Source organism: Typha latifolia, chromosome 1 (genome assembly GCF_019914945.1).
Source record: "Typha latifolia isolate L0001 chromosome 1, TyphaL0001v2, whole genome shotgun sequence".
NCBI classification, from domain to species: Eukaryota; Viridiplantae; Streptophyta; class Magnoliopsida; order Poales; family Typhaceae; genus Typha; species Typha latifolia.
In genome coordinates, this window is record NC_133086.1 from 8661733 (window position 1) to 8672516 (window position 10784).

General features: G+C 41.6%; 3 protein-coding genes across 3 annotated transcripts; 1 reads left to right on the forward strand and 2 right to left on the reverse strand.

Annotated features, from left to right (window-relative positions):
• The first annotated feature begins 1135 nt into the window (after positions 1-1135).
• LOC140794988 (pollen receptor-like kinase 4) lies at positions 1136-3562 on the forward strand. Its single transcript, XM_073147343.1, has 3 exons — positions 1136-1908; positions 2004-2702; positions 2772-3562. Exons 1-3 carry the CDS (start codon positions 1257-1259, stop codon positions 3392-3394), a joined length of 1974 nt encoding a protein of 657 aa, XP_073003444.1. The 5' UTR covers positions 1136-1256; the 3' UTR covers positions 3395-3562.
• Positions 3563-4817: 1255 nt separating this feature from the next.
• LOC140794996 (large ribosomal subunit protein uL11) lies at positions 4818-5658 on the reverse strand. The gene has a single exon (XM_073147354.1). It carries the CDS (start codon positions 5504-5506, stop codon positions 5006-5008), a length of 501 nt encoding a protein of 166 aa, XP_073003455.1. The 5' UTR covers positions 5507-5658; the 3' UTR covers positions 4818-5005.
• Positions 5659-6407: 749 nt separating this feature from the next.
• On the reverse strand, positions 6408-9710 carry LOC140781911 (pentatricopeptide repeat-containing protein At3g42630). The gene is made up of 3 exons (XM_073128212.1): positions 9497-9710; positions 7860-9123; positions 6408-6948 (listed from the first exon to the last, which is right to left on the reverse strand). The coding sequence occupies exons 1-2, from the start codon at positions 9623-9625 to the stop codon at positions 7969-7971; spliced, it is 1284 nt and encodes a 427-aa protein (XP_072984313.1). The 5' UTR covers positions 9626-9710; the 3' UTR covers positions 6408-6948; positions 7860-7968.
• Between the last annotated feature and the right edge of the window lie 1074 nt (positions 9711-10784).

Consider the following 10784-nt stretch of genomic DNA (forward strand, 5'->3'; position numbering starts at 1 on the left):
GCCCAACGACCATCAAAGAAACCAAACAGAAAACGTTATCAAATAAATCTTTCTTTATTTTTAATTTACAAACAAATCTTATTAGAATCGAGTTGTCCATAACTTTGAACAGGAAACATATCATATTAAACTCTGTGAATGGCTAAACGGTGTGGCAGCCAACCAAAAACTGCCGAGTAGAGCCATTGGAGAACGAGAATATCCCTCCGTTAAATATTTATATAACAAAGGATCAATTACACCTCTGAACTATAACCAACCCCGACCTCCAACTTCGCAGGCATCACCACAGGCAAGCCAATTAGGATCCCTCTGCTGCCAAAAAGAACCACCTCCCAATCTCCAACCCATGGTGGAATACCAATCAACTTTATCACCTCAAATCAAACCGGAATCCGTCCTTCGCTTCCTCCACCATCTTAGATTGAACCAAACCAAACCAACACCGGCAAGCCTATGAGGAGCCCTTCGCTGCCAAAAACCCACCTCCCAATCTCTAACCCATGGCGGAATGCTAAGCAACTTTCCCACCTCATGTCCACTCAAAAGCCCAACTCCATCCTCCGCTCTCGCCTAGTGTCTTTTAGTCCTCACCGCCGACGTCGACAAGACCATAAAGCCCAAGCTCCAATCTATTCGAGATCTTGGCTTCTCGGACTCGAGATCGCCGAGCTCATCGCGGTGATGGTGAGGAGATAGAGAAGGATGAGAGAAAAGGAGACGAGGAGGATATACATTATATATAACGTATTATGATATGACTGCCGTATAATTTAAGTCGCTCAATTTAGACTAACTAAATGATGACATTAAAATTATTTTAAAATTTAGGGAGAATATTGTAACAAAAAATAGCTTAGGAGTCTCCGAACAAATAGGAGATAATTCGTGGAATAGAAATCGGATATAGTTTATGGGATGTAGCTGTAATTAATTCTATAACTAATTAACAATCCATGATAGGAACAATTTAAGTGCTAAATCCTAATTTTTCTCATGAATAGCAAGATAAATCAACAAGAGAAGTAGCAAAAGAGCTAGAGTCAAAATTAGAATGGAAGGCCACCCTTATATCTCTCTAGCTAACAGCTCTTATCACTATTCTTAGGCCAACTTAATACCAGCCTCATTCCTCTCTTCCTGTCCGGTGCACACCTAAATCCAATTGCCATCAGGAGCCACCAAGCTCCTCCTTGCCTTCCGCACCAACAAATAAGGTCACCAGCCATTGCGCCGGCCGGCTGGCTCCATCCTCGATGGCCGTGGCCGGACCGGCCTCACTTTGCCTCCTGCTAACCCTCCTCCTATTCGCCGCCGCGCATGCATCGGAGGCCGACGTGCTCCTAAAGTTCAAGGCCGCGATTTCTGACCCGACCGGTACCCTAGAGACATGGTCGGCCGCCAACGGGAGCCCGTGCACGCATAATAATACAAGATGGACCGGCGTCATCTGCGACAATGCCACCGTCTTAGGGCTGCAGCTCGAGAACAGGAGCTTATCAGGGACTTTGGACCTGGACGTCCTCACGGCGCTGCCCAACCTGCGCACGCTTAGCTTCATGAACAATAGCTTTAAAGGTCCCATGCCCGAGGTGAGGAGTCTGGGGAGCCTCAAGTCGGCCTACTTCTCGAGGAACCGATTCTCCGGCACGATTCCCGACGACGCGTTCGCCGGCATGGGCTCGCTCAAGAAGCTGCACCTCTCGCAGAATGAATTCTCCGGTCCGATCCCGACGTCGCTGGCGAAGTTGCCCAGGCTCATAGAGGTGATGCTGGATGGGAATAATTTCGACGGTGCAGTGCCGGACCTCCGGCAGAAGAGTCTACAGCTGGTGAACTTGTCGAACAATGCGTTGGAGGGTAACATCCCACCAAGTCTCGGTAAGATGGACGCAGACTTGTTTGCAGGTAATAAAAAACTCTTTCTTTGATCCCTAGTGATTTGTACCACTTACTATAAGTCTATAACATAATTAATCCTATAAAACTCATAAACTGGGCAGGCAATAAAGGTCTCTGTGGGGCACCTCTCAATGTCCAATGCAATACCTCATCCTCGCCGCGGCAACAGTCTTCATCCCCGCAGCAGTTGCCGTTGTCGTTGCCTTTGCCTTTGCCATTGCCAATGCCACCGCCCCGGAAGCACTCGACCTTTGGATTAATTGCCAGCGTCGCCATCGCTATCGGAGTAACGCTGGCGATTGTTGTAGCTTTGCTCGCTACCCGCCGTACCTCGCAGGTGCACGAGGAGCAACTCGGCCGGCCACCATCGTCGAAGAGGCCGATCAAGGGTGGGCTCTCCGAGGGGAACCTCGAAAGTGGGCCCAATGAGCACGTCGGAACTGCTGCCGGGAAGAAGGCGGCAAGGGACCATGACCAAGGGAAGCTTGTGTTTGTAAGGGAGGAGACGGAGAGATTTGAGCTACCGGATCTGCTCAAGTCTTCAGCAGAGGTGATGGGAGCAGGGCACTTGGGGTGCTCCTACAAGGCCACCCTAATGAACGGGCCATCAATGGTGGTGAAGAGGTTGAGGGATATGAACAGGGTGGGGAAGGAGGACTTTGAAGAGCACATGAGGAGGATGGGGAGGTTGTTACACCCCAATTTGCTGCCATTGGTGGCATATTACTACAGGAAGGAGGAGAAGCTACTGGTCACAGAATATGCCGCTCATAGGAGTTTGGCTGATCAGCTCTATTCAGGTAAAAAACTACTAGTTCTCCAACTCGAGCAGAGGATATATACGATAACGCTACGATCTAACCCTGCAGGTGATCGTGGAACGAAGAATCCAACACTCGACTGGCCTACACGCCTCAAGATCGTCAAAGGAGTAGCCAGGGGGCTCGCCTACCTCTACGACGAGCTCTCGATGCTAACTGTACCCCATGGCCACCTCAGGTCCTCCAATGTGCTCCTCAATGAGTCCTTTGAGCCCCTCCTTGCGGACTATGCCCTTACGCCGGTGATGAACCAACCTCACGCTGCTCAGTACATGGCGGCCTACAAGTCCCCCGAGTATAATCAGTTCGGCCGGACGTCGAAGAAGAGCGACGTGTGGAGCCTCGGCTTACTGATACTGGAGATATTGACGGGCAAGCACCCTGCCAATGACTCATCACAAGGTAAGCGAGGGGGGTGTGATTTGGTGGATTGGATCAAGTCTGTGGACGAGTGCGAGTGGAGCGTGCAGGTGTTTGACGTCAAGCTCACGGAGACGAAGAATGGTGAGGGAGAGATGGTGAAGCTGATGAAGATTGCGCTGGCTTGCTGCGAGGGGAATGTAGACAAGAGGTGGGAGATAAAAGAAGCAGTTGACAAGATTGAAGAGTTGAGGGAAATTGAAGAGAATGGAGTTGATTTTGCTTCTGTTGCAATTAACTCAGAAATTTGAAAGACAGAAGGTTGGAAGAAAAAAAAAATGAGTTGAAAAATATGTAAGAGGGTGATCGTTGCCTGGCTTTCCTATCTGTTGTTTGGCAAGTGCTATAAGTCTAAGCAGTTCATGAACTCATTGTACCTCAAATTTCCAAGCGTTGTGATCATTATAGTTATGCACTCCCATATACATTTCCTGCAATCTGGGTAAGTGGGTTGTAATTTAGCTAGATAAACCAGTCAAAGATTGTTTTCATTCTACTGTTAATTGTCAATGCAAATATGCCACATAAATGGCTGTAGCAACTCCCTCACTATCTAGTTTAGTAATTAAAAAGTCCTTCCCTGTTCTTTATGATCTCTTCTCATGATCTCATTCTGAGATTGTTTCTCATCTAACATGTTAAAACCCAAACAAAAACTTACTTTTTGTTGGTAAACTACTCGGTTGGTTAAACTAGAGCAATCAAAGGGCGAAGGATATAAAAGGTCCATCAGAATAAAAGATGCACGATATTTGCTTCTTCGCAAGCTATATTTTGCACCTAGTTGCAACCCAGTATCCTTGTCATCTAAAACAGAAGGCATTTTTTGTGAAGCTGTCAACTAGTCTGATGATAAGATATACCGGTTTTAAGCTCAAAACCTCTTCTTCCAATGTTTATTTGTGAGGAACTACATAGAAACATATGCTAGTGATAATCATGCCTCTATTATTTTATTTGCAGGAAATAAAAACAAAAGTTGATAGGGGCCTCTAATTCCTGAACAGCAAAATCTATGTATAATACCTGAAATCAAGTCCTTATCCAGCTCTTTCTTCAAACTCTGGATTAACCATTTTAACAACCTTAATGAGTTGTTTCTATACTCTATTGCATGCTCCATTACTTCCAGCATCAATTACCACACAAAGTTCAACCTCCTGAACTAACAGGGAATGAGATTGTGCTTTCCACTAAAATCTTATAGCCAAAAGAAACTTGAAGATTCCCATGTCCAAGAAACCCTAGTCAAATTAAAGACAGATTGATGAAAGATCAATTAAATGCAGGTTCAACCTTGGACTCAAAACTAGTCTGCCATTTATGGCTACATTCATTCATGTTCACAAATATTCCAACCTATAGACCTTAATAGTCATTCCCAGGCTCCCAGAATTAACACAACATTCTTGGCACTTATATCAATATCCATCCTTTGAGTTGTGACTCTCAGCTAAACTACAAATCAATTCATTTCCAAGGAGATCTTGACATCAGAAACAATACCAACAACTAATATAATCAATACCAATAAAAGGCACCCTCATGGCAGCACAAGTAGCAAAATTAGGCCCCGAAGCAAAATCACCATAACAACACATATCTATATATATTTAGGAATACTCGGATCATTCAGTAAAGCATCAAATTTTGAAAGGATAAAAGAACATAAGATCCATAAACAGAGGAAAATTACTAATTGCACCATAGCAAGTAAAAGATCACATTTTGATGGTTCAAACATAACCACTAACAGATCAAAGATCCAAATCCTAGCTTATATTACTCAGTGGTAAATATAAATCATCCAAAATTCTTGATAGTTTCGGAATAAGGAAACACTCCTAAAAGAAATTAACTTACTACTCGAGCGGGACCTCGACCTCGCCATCGGAGATCTCCTGCTGCAAGTCCTTCGGATCCTTCCCGTCAACAGTGCAGCCAACCGAGACGCACGTCCCAAGAATCTCCTTCACAGTTCCAGAGAGATCCTTCGCCATGGATCTGGGACTCATGACTCGTGCGATCTCGATGACGTCGTCAAGCGAGATGTTCCCGTTGTGCTTGATGTTCTTGGTCTTCTTACGGTCGCGCTCGGGCTCCTTGAGGGCCTTGATGACGAGGGCTGCGGCGGAGGGGACGACGCTGACCTTGGCTTGCCGGTTCTGTACAGTGAGCTTGACGGTGACGCGGAGGCCCTTCCAGTCCTTGGCCGTCTCCTTCGCGATGTCCTCACCGATCTTCTTGGGCGACAGGCCGAGCGGGCCGATCTTGGGGGCGAGGGAACTCGCCGCGCCGACCTCGCCGCCGGTGACGCGGACGTAGACGTCGACGACTTGGGAGGGATCGAACTTCGGCGGCATCTCCGGCGGCGGCGGTGGGTTGGAGAGAAGGTTAGGGTTTTGGAGAGAGGCTAGGAGTGGAAATATGGAGGATTTGCGGTGATTTATAGTAGTTGTGGATAAGATGGGTTGGGCTGGGCTAGAGAAGAGGCTTAGGAGGCTAGAGCTTTCATACGTTGGGGTTCTTTTATCTCCAAATTAGTATTATAGTATACTTCTTCACTTAACTTTTTTAATAATTTTAATTGAACAGTAAAAATATCACTTAACTCTTGACTATTTTGTCTTTTTATTATCTCTTTTTGAAATTTTCGTAATGTTAAAAACGCAAAACGAGAAAAAATGAGAAGAAATGAAAATAATACAAAAAAAGATTTTCATAGAAGTAATTACTTTTCTAATTAGTTGAAGAAAAAAAGGGTGTTTTTTTTAATGATATCAAAATTTACGTAAATAAAGTAACTATATATATATATATATATATATATATATATATATAAGTCTTGTTTGATTTGAGGCTAAACTTCGATTAATTAGTCTTATTTTTTAGTTTTAATTTTTTTTTAAAAGTAAACTTAATTTAATATGACAAAAGATTAAAAAATAATTAATTACTAACTAGTTTAGGGGTCCGTGAGATTTTAAGTTACAAACAAAGGTTCAAAAGAGCACTTTAAATTTTAGTTTAATTACAGGAGTGTAAATTAAGAGGATTAAGTGGCCCTTATTGACATCATTCAGAAAGTCTCTTCAATGTTTGAACTTGTTTCTCTTTTATACTTTCTCCTAATGTTTGAGAAGGTCAATGCTACAAGAGTCGGATGGAACCAGGTAGACAAAAATTTACCCCGAGTAGAAATATGTCAACCGAGCAATCAGGGATAAGACAACTGAGCCATCAGCCACCATGGAGGGTGGGAGAGAGAAAAAAGATAGCTTCTTCTATTCCCATTTGCATTCATCTTTCACCCTTCTTCCAATCAAGAAATGGGTAAACATATCAAGAAAAAAATGGATAACGAAGCTCCCATAAATTACAAATGAGGTGTGATTTTATTTTCAAACTTCTCTGATTGTTGTCTCCCTGAAATTGATAGCTGACTTCTTGTATTTACATGTGACGAGCAATAGATAAACAAAAGCCTGCGTTCCGCAATTCAACAAGCAATAACTGCATTATTAACAGAACAGATCTCCATTTACCAGAGGTATGTGAGGAATGATGACAAAATCCTCTCTGGGTATCTCAATCCAGAAACCAGTATATCATTCATTTAGTTATGAAGAGCGAAGCACTCTACGTTCGCCTACTCACTGTTGTCTAATGGGTTGGAAGGCATAGATTGTAGCTTCTGAGATTGGTTCGCATGCACTTGACTTGAGCAGGGATGAGTTCTTTTAAACCTTGCAGGGGTAGCACGAGAGCATCATGCTCATCACAAACCATAGTAATCCAACAGTTCCTGCAAATAAATGCTCTCAAACTCTCAGTATTTATGTCTATATAAAACTATCCTACAGTCACTTACATAAAGATGTGGAAGCAAAGTTAAACGAGGTTGCACATAGGTCTAAAAGGAAAGTAAAAAGCACCTGTTAAACTAAAAACACTTAAAATCTGATTCAGTACTATCCTCTTAGATATATATCCTGCAGGAAACTCTGATGAGAGTAGTGGATGAAGAGAATGGAAGTGTAAAGAAGATATCCAGCAATGTAAAGACCACCAAATTATTACAGAGTTCGAAGCACGAAAAAGAACCATTGAGGAAACAGGGGTATTGGAAGAGTACGAGGACAATACAGGAAATAGATGCTCTGACATGTGAGGGCCTCAGGGATAGAAAGTACACAATAAAGGAAATAGACGCAGCTACTAAAAATTTGGAAAAGGTCATGATTTGTCAGGAAGAGTTGAACTTTTGTTCCATTTTTAAATCACAGCGGTTGCAACTTGCAAGGCCTACAACCAGATGCAGCTCAAGCAAGGCCACAGTTTCAACAAGAGGAATGAAAACTCAATAGAAAAGTATCATGGGGATAAGAAAATAATGAAATTTGACATTCCTCACAAGGTTATGTAGCATTTTGAAAAGAAGCATCTTAACATCTACAATACCAGGAAAATTATCTTACTATTGCAATTCCCAATAAACCTATAATTGCAAAATGCTATGCAGCATCAGCCCTTACTGTTATAATGCATATAACAATTAATTACCTAATCTTTTATGCATTGCAAGTTTGCAACCAACAGGTCAGTCTTTGATGCTATTTAAACTCCTAGAGGACAAAGCCAAGATGAGTTCCCATCAGCATCAGATCTTCCTTAAAAGTAAAATCCTCTAAAAATAGAGTAAAACAAAATACGCACCTCTGTATGGAGGTAATAACATATGCAGCTGCCCCTTCAATCTTCAGTGTGAGAATACTGATTAGAATCTCAGCAAGTTCTTTGAGGTTTGAAGTAAAGTGAATGTACTTCAATAATTCCAAAAGATTTGGTTATTCCTATATTGTTTTTTCAGGTACAGTTGCACCAGCTTTGAGTATGTCCATCTCGTCCGCCTTGTGGACTCCAAGAGAGCCTCTGAGCTAGCATGGAAATCCCCTTTCCCAAAAACCTCAAAAACCAGCGGATCTGTCAAAATGACTGGAGCACTTATCATGTTCATCTTGTCTAGAGCAAACGAAACATTCTTCCCAAGCCTCCTCTCCAAGTAAGCATCCACAAAGCACCCATATGTCACAAGATCCGGGACAACTCCTTCATGCTTCATGTGTTCAATGCTCAAATGGAGATCCCAGAACATGCACATCCTTGAAAATGCCAAAGATCTAATGTTAAATGTAGTGATATCAGGTACAAAGCCAGCATCCACCATATTTAAAAATTCCCTTTGCAGACTTTTCATTTTAAAATTGGCAGCAAACGAGAGAAGAAGCAGGTTCCATAGAAGATTGCCCACATTGCGCCTACCGAGGCCCACATCCTTTAAAAACTCACCTAATCTGTAGAACTTCCTCGCACTTATATATGTTGACGCCATCGATCGAATGGCTTCTTTCTCTATCGAAATTCTCGATTTCTTCAATCGCTGATATGCACCCTCCATCTCCCTTAATGAACCAAACATGCTATAATACTTCACAAAAGCATTCCCCGTCATTGAATCGACTTTGAAACCTCTCGAAACCATTTCCTTCACAGTCTGTTCCATCATTTCCATTTGGCCGGCCTTTCCGAAGCAAGACACAGCTAAAGAGTGAGCCACACGACAGAACTCAGAATCCCGAGAGGCTGTTTCGCCAAGAATTCTGATGATCTCGTCAAATTTCCCCATACTAGCATAAGCATCCATTAGGCATCCTACAACTTCTATGCTGGGCAGAAAAGAGCTATTTATGATCTCACTCCATAAAGCCTGTGCTTGTGGAAAGAGGCCATTCGTGGCGCAGCAAAGCATCAGAGCTGAAAGGGTAGCACAGCCACGCAAAGATCCTTCAGAATTTGATTCTGCAAGGAGCTGTAGAGCGACATCAGGCAATTTCTTCTGATCCAGTGCATGAAGCAATGCCACGAGCTCCTCCTCACCAATCCTTCTTTCTTTCAATTGCAAATTCTGGAATATATGTTCCTATAAAAGGTCACGCTTCAGTTTTTTAGTTGCCCAGTCTGAGGATTGAAAGGTATTCTATTTCAATTCATATCTCAATTTTTAAGACCAGAACTAGAAACAATCATCAGGTTCAAAGTTCAAAATTTACGATGGCCAACTCAGCTCAAGTTTAAGTTTTGATGCAAATATGAGTAGCGTACAAAGTAAAAACTCAACATTATATTTAATGGGCGAATTGATCGTTTCCAATACCAAGAAACCAAATTCCATGAGCTTATTCAAAGATAAACAAATTCCCGGAGAAGTTTCGATTGGCTTCCTTCCTATCTATTAGTAAGTCGAGTTCTTAGAAAAGGAAGAGAGAGAAGGGATTCGGATAGGAGAATCTTACCTCTCGTGATACTGCAGCTCGCCGAAGCAGAGAAACCCTAGAACAGAGTGAGGACACGGGTGAACGATGTAGGGAGGACCACGGAAGAATCGAGGAAACTGTGAGTGGGTTCAGGAGTAGGGTTTCCATTGGAGGGGATTCAGAGAGGGGGATTTCGAGAAGGAGACGATGCTGGTGGTAACTTGATTACTCGTCGATTTTGGATTTAAATTGAATATCTTGACAAAATTACCTAGATGTAATTGCAAATTATTTGAACGTTCACTGATTTTTGTAATATATGATTTGATCATAATACGAGATAAAATTAATTTGAGAGTTAGATTATAAATTTATGCGAGTTATGCTAGACAAAAGATCAATATTCTAATAAGATGTCTACTCTAGGCTTCAAGCTATGTGATAATTACTTCGAATTAAACGTCTCCAAGTCGTCGCGCTACTGAGCTACTCCTCCAAACCAACCGTACTGCCGAGTAATTAATCTAGTTATTAAGCCAAGCCACCAAATCACCAAATAATTTTTTTAATAATAATTATTTAGAGTTGGAATTGATTCCATAACCTATTTTGTTATGTCAGAATAATTTATGATCATTGCACATTTCATGATGAACATCTACTGTTTAGATTCTTTGCTGGAATATTATTCAGGAAATTATTTTGACACAAAATTAGCAAGAGAAAGATTATAATTGCAAGATTATATAATGATAAATTCATAGATAAAAAAAAACACTTATAAAACATATTGTACTATCTAAAAATATATATGATTTATTCACATTACATTACTCGCGTAAGATTAATAAGTGCAAAGAAATATAAGAAGAAGAACAAGAAGAAAACTAATAATAATTCATTATTATATAGAAATCAGTTGGAACAAGTTCTTTTGAGCGGCGCCACGAATCTAGCCTAAATCAATTAAGACATACAAGTTCGGTGTGAATTGATTAGTATTTGGTTTGGTCGGAGGATCTGTAGGGATTGCTAGGAAAGTCAAAAATTGAATTGAACTTAAATTTTTCTTAACTAATTCTGCTAATACGAATTAGAGGTGTTCCTCACACTGTGTAAAATATTAGCAAGTAGCAGCAAAGGGACTTGACGGAACTTCAGGAGATTAAAGTATTGTGTACATGAGTTCTAGATTCCTTGAGGAGCATACGTCTATGAAAGTGTGAGGAGAGATACTTCATTTGTTTAAGTGCTCGGATTTCAGTTTTAGGTATACATAAGCATTTGAAGACGATTTCTCTACGATGACAGGCATTCTCAAGATCGA

Excerpts from the sequence above, each read along its gene's own strand:
- LOC140794988 (XM_073147343.1), top strand. The coding sequence starts at position 1,257 with ATGGCCGTGGCCGGACCGGCCTCACTTTGCCTCCTGCTAACCCTCCTC. Across the intron at positions 1,909-2,003 it reads GGACGCAGACTTGTTTGCAG|GCAATAAAGGTCTCTGTGGG; the intron begins GTAATAAAAAAC and ends TAAACTGGGCAG. Across the intron at positions 2,703-2,771 it reads GGCTGATCAGCTCTATTCAG|GTGATCGTGGAACGAAGAAT; the intron begins GTAAAAAACTAC and ends CTAACCCTGCAG.
- LOC140794996 (XM_073147354.1), bottom strand. The coding sequence starts at position 5,506 with ATGCCGCCGAAGTTCGATCCCTCCCAAGTCGTCGACGTCTACGTCCGC.
- LOC140781911 (XM_073128212.1), bottom strand. The coding sequence starts at position 9,625 with ATGGAAACCCTACTCCTGAACCCACTCACAGTTTCCTCGATTCTTCCG. Across the intron at positions 9,124-9,496 it reads GAGCTGCAGTATCACGAGAG|GAACATATATTCCAGAATTT; the intron begins GTAAGATTCTCC and ends GACCTTTTATAG.